Source organism: Eurosta solidaginis, chromosome 5 (genome assembly GCF_040869045.1).
Source record: "Eurosta solidaginis isolate ZX-2024a chromosome 5, ASM4086904v1, whole genome shotgun sequence".
NCBI lineage: Eukaryota > Metazoa > Arthropoda > Insecta > Diptera > Tephritidae > Eurosta > Eurosta solidaginis.
The window spans coordinates 134,820,836-134,835,822 of NC_090323.1; the positions used below are offsets into that span (position 1 = coordinate 134,820,836).

At 39.8% G+C, this 14,987-nt stretch overlaps 1 protein-coding gene across 3 annotated transcripts in view; it reads left to right on the forward strand.

Annotated features, from left to right (window-relative positions):
- Positions 1–14,987, forward strand: part of Rbp6 (RNA-binding protein 6) — a 1,756,398-nt gene that overhangs the window by 155,565 nt on the left and 1,585,846 nt on the right. For all 3 annotated transcript variants that reach the window (XR_010953559.1, XM_067788144.1, XM_067788145.1), the window contains exon 2: positions 3,577–3,617. Coding sequence is in view for 2 of the 3 variants with exons in the window: in XM_067788144.1 (XP_067644245.1) it covers positions 3,577–3,617 (41 nt within the window). In the remaining variant the exon portion in view is untranslated. The remainder of the gene's footprint in view (positions 1–3,576; positions 3,618–14,987) is intronic.

A 14,987-nucleotide genomic window follows, 5' to 3' on the forward strand; every position in this document is an offset into this window, starting at 1 on the left:
TCTTCCTTAGTTGTTCCAGGTCTCATTCATCCGAACACATTATAGCCAAAAGCCGGACATCTATGATGTCTTCCTCAGCCTCGGCCTTTGAACAGTGCTTGCATTTCAAACTACATGGTCTTCGTGACATTGCATCAGCAATTCCATGGGTACTACATTTTCGATGCTCAATAGAAATGTCATAGCTTTGTAGTTGCTCGTTCCACCGTGCCAATTGTCCTTATGGATTACGGAACTGCAGGAGCCATTTCAACGCTGCGTGATCTGTAGGTATTTTACTCCGCTTTGGCTTCTGAAATACTTTAAAATTTTAGTTCCCTTGCTTGTCAGAAAAATACTTAAAAATCGAGCGCAAGATTCCAATTCTCGTATGAATTTTCAAATAAGTATTTTAAAAATTGATCCCAAGATTACCTCGATTGGTAGGAAACTCCTAAAAATTACTGCCGGGGCGCCGCCTATCGGAACTTTCTCTTTCTTATTGCATTGTCATCGTGTTCTTAACCGTGTATGAGGTATTTGCTTTGCAGCTTAGTGGAAAGTATCTCAAAAATTTATCGCAGGATTCAATTCGAAAAATGTTTCTAAATATATGGATGCGTGCGACACCTAGTGAAACTTTTGGTCACATGTTATAAACTGGCATTGATCATTGAACTACTTTTTAAATTCCAAGTCTCTAGCTTAGCGGTATATTACTGAAATACACAACAAAAAATACTTAAACTCGTATGCATTTTCCAATTACCTCGACCGTAGGCCACATAGCGAAATTTTTCTGTCAGGTTTGCAGTTTTCAGCTCAATGAGAAGTTACCTAAGCATCGATTGCATGATTCAATATGCTCTTTAGGGATTTTCTGAAGATCTGTAAATATATCGATCCGTGGCCCATTTAGTAGAATTATTTTCCCTAAATATTGTATTCACAACAAACTCGATGGCAAAACTTCTTAACTCGGACGAGTTTTTACATATCTTATAGCTTGAAAACCTGCGTCAACGCCACACAGTGGTTCAAGAGTAAAAAAATATATATAGATGTAATACCTATATGACACTACTTTATTTTCTTGTATTTTCTCTGTATTTTTTCTTACACTTTTTATCCTCCTCCCTTCTAATACGGTTTCAGGACAGGTGTAAACTATATTTCAAAAAACTAACAAAATGCAAGAAAAATAAAACTAATTCGTTAAAAACAAACGAGACAGTTTGTTTTTCATTAGGTTTTTTGACATTCGGCCGTTCTTTCTTTATTTTTTCCACGGCTCATTTATATGGTTGCCTCATCTCATCAGCTGATTATATTTTTTTTATTTCGGTGGTATAGGGAAAACGCAAAATGTAACCAACACATTGACAATTATTTACTGCCGTGGTGGTAAACTTTTATAAAAAATTAGTATCACATCACTTTAAGTTATTTTTTAGTAAATGCATCTAATTTAGCGCATTATTTTCCCACAATACACAAGATTGAAAAGTTTTATGTTCTGTCTCCATTCCATTCGCCTAACACCAACATGCAGATTTTGACAATCTGAACAGAAAAGGTATGTTGTTGCTGTAGAGATGAGCCAACCATATTATCTATCCGCTGTATTATCATTGCTTTATTGTGAAAAAATTTGGTGAAAAATGAATTGAAAAAAGTCAACAATAACATGTAAAACTTATTTATTTTGTGGGCAATATTGGTCTCTTTTGCTCTGGTTGGAAAGTGTTTTTGTAGTTTGACTTTCCGACTACCTGATTCACTCCCTGCACTTCGAGGGAGATTTTAAGGCCATAATAGAGATAGATGGTTGGCGCAAGGGTTCTCAAATGGCGGACGAGGCGATACATGTGTACACAGATGGTTCCAAAGTAGTGGAAGGAGTGGGGTCTGCGGTATAGTGTACCGGAAATAAACAGAGAGATTCGGGACAGGGAGAAGCATACATCTATATTGGTTCCAGGGCATATGGGAATAGATGGAAATAAAAGAGCGGATGAACTAGCTAAAAAGGGCGCATCCCTTGAAGCTTGCTCCGTAGATGTCCAATTAGACTGGGCGAGATTAAGAAAAGGAGAGAGGTACACATGATCGACCAAGCGAGAAAGGCGTGGGCTCAAGCGTGGGGCTGTAAAGGGTCGAAGATTATGTGTAGGTTTTACAACCTTAGACTAATAAAATTGCTTCTATCATTAAAAAAAGACTGTAGACTAGGGTGGGTCGATTTGTATGGACGAAAGTTAACCGATATCGTGCCATCGATTTTTCGATAGGATTTGGGCTCAGGAAAAAAAGTTCCACTAAGCATACCCAAAAAAATAATGTTCGAGTCTGCGAATTTAAATTTTTTTGACTTTTTTTCGACTTTGATTTTTAAGTTTAAAAGCGTCGAAAAAAGAAATCGAAAAAAGTGTTATCGCCAAAGTTTTTAGCGAACATTTTTGGGTCGTACAGGGTATACATGAAAATCATGAAGGGTATCAAATGAAAATTTGTAGTAGGTCATGAAAAACCCCTTAAAAATCAAAGTCGAAAAAAGTAAAAAAAAAAAAAAAAAAATGAAATTTCGCAGGCTCGAAAATTATTTTTTTTAAGTATGCGTCATGGAACTTTTGTTCCTGAGCATAAATCATATCGAGAAATCAATGGCGCGATATCGGTTAAAAAATCGACCCAGTCTACTGTAACTTATGGCATCACATGTCTTTAAATTAGGCTTTGTCAGTGATTGCAGATGTATGAAGTACGGGTTGGAGGAGAAAACAATCGAGCACGTTCTGTGCTCGTGCCCTGCGCTTGCCAGGCTAAGACTTCAGCTATTAGACGTGATACAGCTGGCAGATCTAGAAGCAGCAAGTGGCTTAAGTTCTAGAAAGCTTCTAGTATTTGCCAAGAGGACGGAGTTATTTTATAACAAAGGTCCTGGTTCTTGATAGGGTTTTTCAGTTTGGCCGTTAAAACAAACTTCTTTTAATACTACGGACTCATTCAGTCTATGCGAGGTCCTCATGGACCGGCCAGTTCAACCTAACCTAACCTTGACTTTCAGATAAAGTTTCGTCACTATTTCGAGCTTGGAATCCAAGGAAAAATAAGGTAGTGTCATTTAGGTAAAAGAAATATAAAATATATTTTCCCACATTTTTCCTTATTGAAAGCAAAATCGGAGAAGTACGAATTGCTGGCAGCAGGTATTTCTTAGATTTCATGAAAATATTGAGCAATTGGTTTTCATATTTTTCGAACATACTCGGGTTTTGTTTATCTGCCAATTTCGTATCTCTTCTTACTGATGCAAGATATAAATTCGCAATGGGGTGCTACCATAGTCTTGTATATTTCGTTGTAGGATATAAACAATGAGTGGAAACCCGTGCACCTTGCAAGACAAAGTGAGTCCCCAAAATACGATATATTAACTTAAAAGCACTTGCAAGATTTTGATAATATATGTATGTAAATTCATACAAACATGTATGCACATATACGAAATTTTGTGTTTAATCAGTTTAAATGCTATGCTTATGCTTAACCAAAACTTGTTTATTAAAGTTCACGTCTTTCTTCCTTTCATTATAGGAAAATGTTTATCGGCGGACTAAGTTGGCAAACCAGTCCAGGTAAGTGCACTGTGCAATATATACAAATATTTATTTCCATATATGAAAAGCAAGTGCCCAATAGTTTAAAGGGCTGATAACGACACGCTAATGCGGCATTTACTGCGTTAATCGTGTTAAACTTGAGAATTAGAAGGAGATAAGCCAAAAAGTGAATCCCCTCAATTAGTATTAGGATTGGGAAAGTTTTTAATGACATCAAAGCCAGAAAGTTTAAATTGTTTTCGAAATCCGTTTAGTCCAGTCAAATTAAACAAAAAAAAAAATTAGTGATACAGAAGTTTACAATAACAGTGTATGGAAAAATTCTAGTTTATGGGCAAAAAGGAGTTTTCACGATTGTCATCAAAAGGGAATGGTTTATCATAAAAATATATATACAACCATAAAATTATCTTCAAAAAACCGTCCCAATGATTTTTTTCCTACAGGCCACCATTTCTGAGATATTACGATCCAAAAAGTTGTAAAAGCTGTTATCGTCATACTATCAACAGCTTTTGGTTTGGTTGCTTACAAAGCTTTAAAAATTCTTTTGCTAAACGTGGGCAATTCCACGCTTCACTTTTTCAGTGTTTGTACCATTTTTCGAAATTTTCCATATCGAAAAAGTGGGCGAAGTGAATATCAATCATTTTCAATACGAATATATTTTGAGCTTAGCACGGACAAGACGGTAGGCGTGGCTTCAATCTAAATTCGCCGATTTTTGCAAGAAATAGTTGTTGTCACCGTGCGGCCGCCGTGGTGTGATGGTAGCGTGCTCCGCCTACCACACCACAGATCCTGGGCTCACGCCCCGGGAAAAGCAGCATCAAAATTTTAGAAACAAGTTTTTCAATTAGACGAACATTTTTCTAAGCGGGGTCGCCACTCAGCAGTGTTTGGCAAACACTCCGAGTGCATTTCTGCCACGAAAAGTTCTCAGTGAAAAATCATCTGCCTTGCAGATGCCGCTCGGAGCCGGCATAAAACAAGTAGGTCCCGTCCCGCCAATTTGTAGAAAAATTAAAAAGGAGCACGACGCAAATTAGAAGAGAAGCTGGCCTAAAATCTCTTCGGAGGTTATCGCATCTTACATTTATTTATTTTAGTTGTTGTAACAAAAACATTGTTAATAACAAATTTCGCTAGAATTGTTAGATTTTTATCCGATTTATTGTATCAATAGATTTATAGAGAGCCGTTTTTGAATGGTTCAATTGCAGTAAAACATTTTTCAGTTTTTTTTTTTATAACAAGTTAAGGTTCCACTGCAAAAAATTTGCATAAAGCCATATGTAACTATGTACTTGCCAGTGCATGTAAATAGGTAGTAGAAATCAACGACCCGCGTCGACCCAAATCGTTTAATTACGCAAATGCTGCTAAGTAAGCAATATTTCAAGTACCAGGTTGCAACTATGTATGTACGTATTTTGAAAAGTTCTAATGCACCCACATTGAAGAAGTGCATACAATTGTATATAAGTACATGCATGCATAGACGGCTTAAGGGGATATACACGGGGACACGTGCCTCCCATGCGGTATTTTTTTGTACTCTTGATGTTCCATGGCAGTCCATACCTACATCGTGGAAAGATACAAAGAATCAATGAATTGATGTCATTTTCGTCTTCAATGTGGTTACTAAAGTTTATATCTATATATTGAGAACAGAAGTTGAAAATGTTTAAATACTATTATTTTTGAGACAAACACGGACACATTCAAAAAGCTTTTCAATAAGGCTGAGGGCCTTGCAAATGAAGTTGGCACAGAAATCACGGTCAGCAGAGTCAATGTCGAATAGGCCAAACATTCAGACTCAGTCAGTTCAAGATTATTACCGACTTACAGTATATATTCCGTTTTCAGGTTCCCTAATGCCCCCATATAAAAGGATTGGATAATTGAAAAAGTTTCTGTCCCAAAACTCCAGCGGCGAAGATTTAGAATATGTTTTACAAGACCGAGAAGTATATTAAAAGACCTTTCTTGCTTTCTAGCTTTGAAGAGAGAGAGAGGGTGCTAAAAGTATGGCAACAGATGACAAAAAAATATCTCAGTATCCCCAGCAGGTGCCTACAAAAGAGCAACGGTACAGTCAAATATTAAAACTTTGCCAAATGCTGTGTACGTTCCAAGTGCAAACATCACTGCCATGCGATCCTTCTTAACCTTGCTCGGATTAAAATAAAATGAAAAATATCCATGAAAATATGACGCTTATAAGATGCTGGACATCCTCAGAAAAAACATAACAGAAAATTTTCTTTATTGACCTTTTATTATTTTTTTTTTTGTATTATTTTTACACTTTCATAAGCCTTTCCATACATACTTTAACTTGTCCAAATAAACTTGGTAGTTCTTTTATTTCTATAAATTATTGCTAATTTCTTTCCGATTCTCCCGTTGTGATCCCCAGAAAATAAATTCCGTATCCGCCCCTGAGTTTGTGCACTTGTACATTTGCATCGCGTAGTATATCCGAATAGGGTTCAGTTACATGAGCTAAGCCCTCTTCTAGTGCACTTGTTCTTTGTTTTTAGTTTTAGAAATTTTGTTTGCAAAGTATCTGTGGATGGGCTCATCTACAAACATACTTACAGATAAAATATTTCCGTTTTACAAATTAGCTGGTTTTCTCCTGCAACAATTAGCACAAGTATCTGAAGCTTCAGTTTTACTAGCAATTGCATGTGTGAATTTATATTGTATGGCCTGTTATTGTAACTGTTTTGCATCTATTTTCATTTGCCACGTCATAGCCTTTCTCAGCATCTTGAATTGTATTTGCTTCAGTAACTCTTTCAATATCTACGCTTTGCAGGTGCCAATTGTGCATAGGTTAGGTTAGGTTGGGTGGTAGCTTCCCTGATAGAGGAAGCTCACTTGGACAATATGACGGTCCGTTGTGATACCACATATAATAAACTAAACTAACGGTGACGTAGATATAACTACTTAGAGAATCGTTGGGTAGCAACGATAAAGTTGCGAATGATCCCGATCTCAACCTTGGATAGCTCCTCGGGAGATCCAAGTGAGTCACGACCGAAATACTTTCGCCTAGTTCTGGCAAAAGCTGGGCAGTCAAGCATAAAGTGATTTGGTGATTCCACCTCATCATCCTCCATACAGCTGCAGCAGGATGGAGTTTCCAATATATTGAGACGTACCGCATGGATACCCATGGGACAGTGCCCTGTCAAAACCCCAATGACCATTGATAGGCGAGCCTTAGTGAACCCAATTATTTCAGCAGACCTCCTGCCATCCACTTTCGGCCAGAAAGATCTTGATATCCTACAAGACGTAGTGTCCGCCCAACGTTTGCTGAGCTGACTCGAGGCCCAGCTATGGAAGAGCAATCCACAGGTGGCTAGCGGAATCCCGAAATCCCTACAGCCATCTTCATCCGGTTCAGTTGTACCGATTCGGGCTAAGAGATCCGCTTGACAGTTACCCGGAATATCACTATGGCCCGGGACCCAGATAATCTTAATTGTAAAATAATTCGATGGAATCGCAAGTGAGGTCAGGCACTTCCCAGACCACCCTCGATCGCACTGTAGTTGAGCTCAAGGCCTTTATAGACGCTTGGCTATCAGAGTAGATGTTAAATTCCCTAACCGTAGTAGCGCTGGATAGCATTTCATCCACCGCATCCTTAATCGCAGCAATTTCCGCTTGGAATACACTGCAGTGATCAGCCAACTTAAACTTGCGGCTTACATTTAGCTCTTGACAAAAGACCCCCCCGCCAACCTTTCCGTCCAACTTCGACCCATCCGTGAACAAGTTAACCGGTCCCATGCCCCAGATAATTCCTCTTCTCCACTCCTCCCTCGGGGGAATGACTGGGGTGAAGGTTGTATAGGGAGCGGCCACCGGAATGCAATAGTCCGTCCTGTCCGGGATAAAGTCGAAACTAGTAAGAAGGCTAGAGTGTCCGAAATCAGAAAGCATATAACCCATATCACGAAGCCTGACAAACGACCGGGCCGCGGCTGCCTTTCCCGCAATATCTACTGGATGTATATTCAGCATGACATTCAGTGCCAAGGTAGGTGTTGTTCTCATAGCGCCACTGATACCGATAAGCGCCGTCCGTTGCACTGACACTAGCATTTTGGAGGTGCTCGCCGTGTCCAGTGCTTTCCACCAGACCAGCACCCCATATAGCAGAATCGGTTTGACCACCATCTCATAAAGCCAGTGTACTACTCCTGGCGAGAGCCCCCATCTCTTTCCGATAGCCCCCCTGCAGCAGTACAAGGCAACCGCGGCCTTCCTGGCCCTATCTTCCACATTGGGCCTCCAGGACAGCTTCTTGTCCAGAACAATTCCCAAATATTTAACCCTGTCAGTAAGTACCAACGGTACCCCTCCAATCGAAGGAGTTCTGAAGTCGGGTATCTTATATCTCCTTGTAAAAAGAACCAATTCTGTTTTTCCCGGGTTGACCGCCAATCCACATGATTCAGCCCACCTAGCCACAGTATCCAGGTATCCCTGCAGAACATCGCGCAGGGTGCCCAGAAATTTGCCCCTGACTAGGATAGCGAGGTCATCTGCATAGGCAACCACCCGACAACCATTGGCTTCCAGCTCCACAAGAAGCTCGTTGACTACCACAACCCAGAGCAGAGGAGATAGGACACCCCCCTGTGGCGTGCCCCTGCACACCTTCCTCCTTATTATGGCTCCTCCCCACTCCGCTGCGACAATTCTGCCGCATAGAAGTTTGCTAATAAATTCAACCAGAGCCGCTTCGACTCCTAAACCCACCAGAGCTCTTTCGATTGCCCCCGGTAAGACATTGTTAAAAGCCCCCTCGAAGTCTAGAAAGACACCCAGAGCATACTCTTTATGTTCTAGAGACCCCTCTATTTGCTTTACAATCGAATGGAGAGCCGTTTCCGTCGATCTGCCTTTGCAGTACGCATGCTGTGAAGCCGACAGTAACCCCCCAGGTATCCTTTCTCGTAGTTACAGGTCAATCAGCCGCTCAAACGTCTTAAGAAGAAACGATGAGAGACTGATTGGCCTGAAATCCTTAGGTGACACATGAGAGCTCCTGCCGGCCTTCGGAATGAAGATGACCCTAACCGTGTGCCACGACTTAGGGATATAGTTAAGCCTGAGGCAGTTAGTGTAGATGATGGCCAACCAGCGGCATGAAATCCCTAAAGACCTTTGAAGTTGCGCAGGAATGATGCCATCCGGACCGGGTGACTTATAGGGCTTGAACGAATTTATAGCCCAGGATATTTGACTTTCCCGTAGTGGGATGGCAGGCATTTCTGCATGGCCAGCAACCGCCGACCACGCAAGCGAAGATCCCCGCGCAACTCGGACATCGGGAAAATGATTGTCCAGTAAAAGTCTCAGGGACTCCTCGCTACTCATCGACCAGTCCCCACCATCATCTCTCAGATACCCCCGAGGGGCAGGATTCCTAGAGAGTATTCTTCTAAGCCTCGCGGATTCATTGCAGCCCTCTACGTTTTCGCAGAAGCTTCGCCATGAATCTCGCTTGGCTAACCTTATTTCATATTTATAAATCCCCAGACTCACCTTATAGAGCTCCCAGTCCGAGGGTAGTTTACTCCTCCTGGCTCTGTTAAAGAGCCGCCTACTGGACGCTCTTAGGTCGTCAAGGGAATCAGACCACCAGGGCGGCTTGCCCTTCTCCCTATAAGTTTTCAGTGGGCAGGACTGTTGAAAGGCGCTATTGCTTGCCAAGATGAAGTTTTCCACCAGACCGTCTATTTCAGATTCGGACAGGTCCGAACCAACGATAGGCGCCTCAGGCAATAGCTCTCCCAACTTCCTACAATACAAGTCCCAGTTGGTACTTTTAGGGTTCCTAAAAGATATTTTACCGGGACGTTCTTCATTCACCGAGAACTGAATATATCGGTGATCAGTGAAAGAGTGCTCGTTGAGAACCCTCCATCCAGATATCCGATCTTCCAGTTCTCTGCTAACCAGGGTGAGGTCCAGGACCTCCTCCCTTACCGCAGTAATAAAAGTCGGGTCATTCCCCCTATTACATATACAAAGTCCCTCATCTACAATAAAAGTAAATAAAGACTCACCTCTGGTGTTCGTATCCGAGCTCCCCCATATGCTATGGTGTGCATTAGCATCGGCACCTATGATTACGCCAACACCTCTCCGCCTTGCTTCAGCGGTGATTTCGCCCAGTATCACAGGCGGTGGTCCCGTTACGTCCCCATGGGGCATATACGCTGAGACCACCCACAATTCGTTACTGCCTCGCTCGAGGCAGACCGTGGTTACGTCAGCATTGCTGAAATTAGAGAGAATAAAAGCTTTAAATTCCTTTTTAATAAGCACGCAGGATCTAGGACTACCTGCCTCACCATGCACCAAGGTGTTGAATTTTCCCGTCCTTAATCCAGAAAATTTTCCGCCGTTACTACTCAGCCACGGCTTCTGGACAAGGACTATATCCACTCCGCCTTTCTCAAGACAGAGCAACAAGTTTGCGGAAGCCGCCTTAGAATGCTGAAGATTGATTTGACGGATTTCCATCAACACCACCCTTCTTCTTCTGCACCCCATCCTTGGCGGCTTCGCCCTCGGAGACTAGGAGATCCCCCCCCCCCCCCCCCCCCCCCCCCAACAGACGACTTACACTGATGACGGATCCCGCCATCGATGATTCGCCCTCGGAGGCTAGGAGCTCCTCCTCGGCCCTATCAGCCAGACGACTAGCACTAATGACAGATCCCGCTATTGACGGGACGTTGCATTTCATTGGCTTGAGTTCCAAGAAGTGGTAACCCAACTTGCTTGAAGGCTTAATTATTTTCTATAAGAAAAGTTACATTGGTGAAAATTTAATTTTTTGAGAAATACCATCTTGAGTTTTGTAATTACCAAGAATATTAAGGGCTTCCTTCTGTATTGCGAACGATAGCTGAGGTGAACGATTCGCCTCCAAACGATTTGGTATTGTCTAACATTTTTGTTCTGTCTTTACGTTTCTTACTTATTGTCAAACAGGAAGGCGAAAGCAATTGCCCAATTATATTGTGACGAATATTAGTGACACTAATAGCGTTTTCTTTTCTGGCTAAAGTGTTACGATTTTTGTACGCCGCGCAACTGTTGTTGTTCTATTCTAAAGAACAGGCAACGCCTTTACGGGATATTTCGTTCTTTTGTGAAAATTGTTGCTTGCTCGCAACGCGAAAGCGTTACACTTTCACCCTGTATAAAATGGCGGTGTGGCAGGGCAACTCTCAATTCGCTCTTAAGTTCCACATATAGTCTGTTAATATGAGTGGATAATGTGAGTTGAAATGTTCTTTGTATGCACTATGTTGAAAATTTTCTGGGGTAGGAGTAACTCTATTAAGGCTTTACCATTTACTTAGGCAACAATTTATTTCAGAAAATAAAACGCTATAGGTGATACTCACATCACTAGTCTGATGCTAAGTAAATGAAGCCACAACAACAATAAAGCTTGTATCATCATAAACGAATCAATCATTATGTCTACACATATGTACGTACACGCAGCGGAGAAGAGACGCACAAACACATGCATATATCTTATCTGAGATGCTCCCAAAAGTAGGCAATTATCTGTGGAAGTGTCACTCACATATACACGCGCATATGAGAAGCTATACACGTGCATCTGTAGTTATAATTTTATAGCAGTAACTAAGTAAATTCTGGAAACGCCTAGAAGTATGGAATGAGGAAACCGAAGAGTATAAAAGAGCGCAATCTGAGCACTCAGGATTCAGTTTGATTTAAGCAAGCTATTAGTTGCGAAGTATAAGTGGTATTGTGAAGTACTTTAATAAAGGCCTTATTTATTCAACGGTTTAGTGATTCGAATTTAGTAGCAGGTTGCAAATAAGAGGAATTGCCCTAAATTCGTTACAACATGTTGCCATCGTTTAACATAGTGCAAATACGCTAGCGATTCGTCTCTAAGGCGAAACGAACGTTCGTTTCGTAATAGAGAATGAGGCCATAAATGTTTCTTTTCCTTAAACATCAAACCAAAACTATAGATTTTGAGAAACTAAACTCGAATATAAATAAAAAACAGTTTTTTTAATTTTTTTATATTAAACACAGCGAATTATCCAGCATACGCCTTCCAACAGGCACAAGGGGGCGAATTCGCATAGCTCGCGGAATTTTATTTTTGGTTTTACCGACTCTTGAAAAGACAGAAGTTTGTTATAACAATGCAGAGCTGCAGATAAAATATTAGATTTAATTAATAGAAACAAATTAGAGGAGTTCCAAACCAAAATGCAATAATTGTCTCATAAAAAGTTCCTAGATATTATGAGAAAAAGTGCCCAGGCCTAAATGGAGGCACATTTTCAAACCGTACCTATGATGTTTAAGCAGTTATGGAAAAACATACATGCGTCGAAAAAATCACATTTATGGGACACCTAGATTTGAAGCTAAGACAAATAGTTGTCTGTAATTATTGAATTTCGTTTTGAAATCTTTTTTAATTAATTCGTTCTGTTTTGGAAGTTATTGAATTTTGTGCATTTATAGAATAGAAGGTTTGGTGCCATTAATTCAGCGACCCTGGAAAAAATGGTTGGACCATGTGTGATATTTTTGTCATATTAATACTCAAATATGAATAACATGGCCCACCTCGAGCGGTGGTGATTGGTAGCCCATTAAACAGCTTTTTTGGATTTATCGGAAAGTTGGGTCGTAGATGTTCAATGGAATACCCTGAAGGAGCTGAAGTATGTGATTCTACCCCAGGACATCGTAATGTAAATTGGACAACATTTTGTATACGTATGAGGATCAGTTATAAAGTAATCGTATGCCCTGTAAATACTTTTGAAGTACTCCTTAAATCGACTTAAAGGAGTATACCAGTACTACACAACTTATTCCCATTTATATGAAATAATTTCTTAATTTATTTTGCTATGAAAGGTAATTTTTGGAAAGTTCCCGAAAGGCTAAATTTTTTGTTATTTACTTGGCATAAAGATTCTTTTATAGGGTTTAGAAAGTGAAGTTAAACCGCATCCATATCTCAAAAAAAGTTTAGAGTGCACTTATTACGTTTTGGTTTGGTAGAAGATGTAAGATGTAAGATGAAAATATAAAATTTATTATTGTGGCTCCTTAACGAACGATGGCTTTGCTAAAAATGGCACCGAAAACTGACAACGCTATTGAAATGAATTGGAATGAAAATTTGAAATTTTGTTTTTGAATTTGCTTATTAAATGTCGTGAAGTAATCTTCTTACTCTTACTTGGATATTATCAAAATCGTCTGGAAATTTCATTAGCCTAGATTGTCTTTAACTTACATAAATAGTACATACATACAAACGCATATTCGCATTTAATCTATAGTGTGCATTAAGTTGAGCGATTTCTGTGTTAATAAATGGCAATTATCGTACTTTTGTAAATTAAATTTAAACGTTTTTACGCTTAGCTGCACCATTTGTTTCAACCGTATTTTTACATTTTGTGAAAAAAATTGTTGCATGCCGAAGTTAAGTGTAAGATACTCCTACAAAGACCTAGCAATATACATATTTTAATAATATCTATCCAGCACGAATATATTAGGGCAGAACTTTTCTTAGAATTTGCGGTCTTCATCCGGAGACAAGAAGCTTTTCTTAGTATAACTACACTCATAAACCAAACCACTTGCCTTGCAGATTCTCCATCCTAATACACACTTTTGAATATAAAAACATAGTAGGCATCAGAAAATTTGTTTTCGTTGTGAATAAAATTACTTCGTCGATTTTAAAGTAATGTTGGCCGATCCCGTAATTTTTGAGGAACAATGTTATCTGTGATTGTGAGCTCTCAGTCACAGCGGCTTTTAATCGTGACTGTGACTGAAAAAAAAAACAAATATCACGCCAACAGGAATCAGTTTTGGTGATTCTATACGACAGCATGACACTGCTAATACGCGTCTAAAATTATCAAGAGAGGTGTCAAAAGACACGTATTGAGCTGGACAACAATAATCCGAAGGCGGTCAAGAGATATTAGCGAAAGAAATTGAAAATTTTCATGTGGGTTTTGTAAATTTGAAGACAAAACAAATTGTGAGCATAAGTGTTTTGCGCGGATATAGTTTTGGTATCCAAACCCGTTTCGGAGCACTCCGGGGTCATTTTGCGGGTTTTCGTTAATATTTTTTGATCGAGCTAAAATTTTTATTTTCCGCCTTAGGATTATTGCTGTCGAGGTCAATAAGCGCCTTTAGGCACCTCTCTCGATATTTTTGAACGCTTATTAGCAGTGTCATGCTGTCATATAGAATTACCATAGTTTTATATTTTTCCCTGCGGATTGTGTTGCGAATAATAAACTCTGCGTAATTTTTTGGGATATCTACTGTTATTCAGTCGCAGCTTAAGTAACTTGCTCATTGTATTGGTTCTTAGCATAAAAGCGATTTGTTCCTGTGGTGAGAGCTATGTTTGAGTCTGTGATTGGTAACTGGAACTGTCACAGGCAATCAGTCACGAATATTCCTTGTAAGCTGTCGCTGAAGTGTACTGTGATATTTCAGTATCTGTAACAAAATCACAGGTACATGGATATTTGACAACTTTATTTTAAAGTCGATATTAAAAGCGCACAATTACAGGCGTATGTGTGATAGCATCGGCCTGAATAATCGTAAGTTCTGCTTACTCCAAAACTGGAAAAGGAAGCGAAAAAGATGGATTTGATGGTGAGTGAGGACAAAACGAAATACCTGCTGTCATCAAGCAAAGAGTCAGTACATTTGCGCTTTGTAGGAGGCACTAAAACATAAAACAGAATCAGCCTTGAAATCCAGCGAAGAAGCACTCTTGTCAGTGAATGCTATTTTAGGCTAATAAGCAATTGAAAAATTAAGTCCTCTCTCGGCAAACGAAAATCATGCTCAACAAGGCACCTATGGTCCTAATAAATGAGGTGGCTCTGGAGAAAAAAATGCTCCGAAATATTTTTAAGGACCTCTACGCGTTGGCGAGTACCAAAGAATATCTAATAATGATGATCTGCATTATGCGGACATCAACATAGTCCAGCGAGATGCCTCTTATTTTAGCGGCGAAAGGTTGGCGGAACAAGTTGAAAATTTTACATAATTAGTAGCTAATTAAATGCAAATTAAGTGCGAGAAGAAAATATTTATAGCTTTACAAATTTTTTTTTAATGAGATTCTGCGCTAAAATAAGACTGAAGTTAGCGGAGCCAATCGCCGAAAGGTTGGCGGAATAAGGTGAAAATTTTACATAATTAGAAGCTAATTAAGTGCAAATTAATTGACCGAAAAAAAAAATGTATTGCATTAAAAATTTTTGT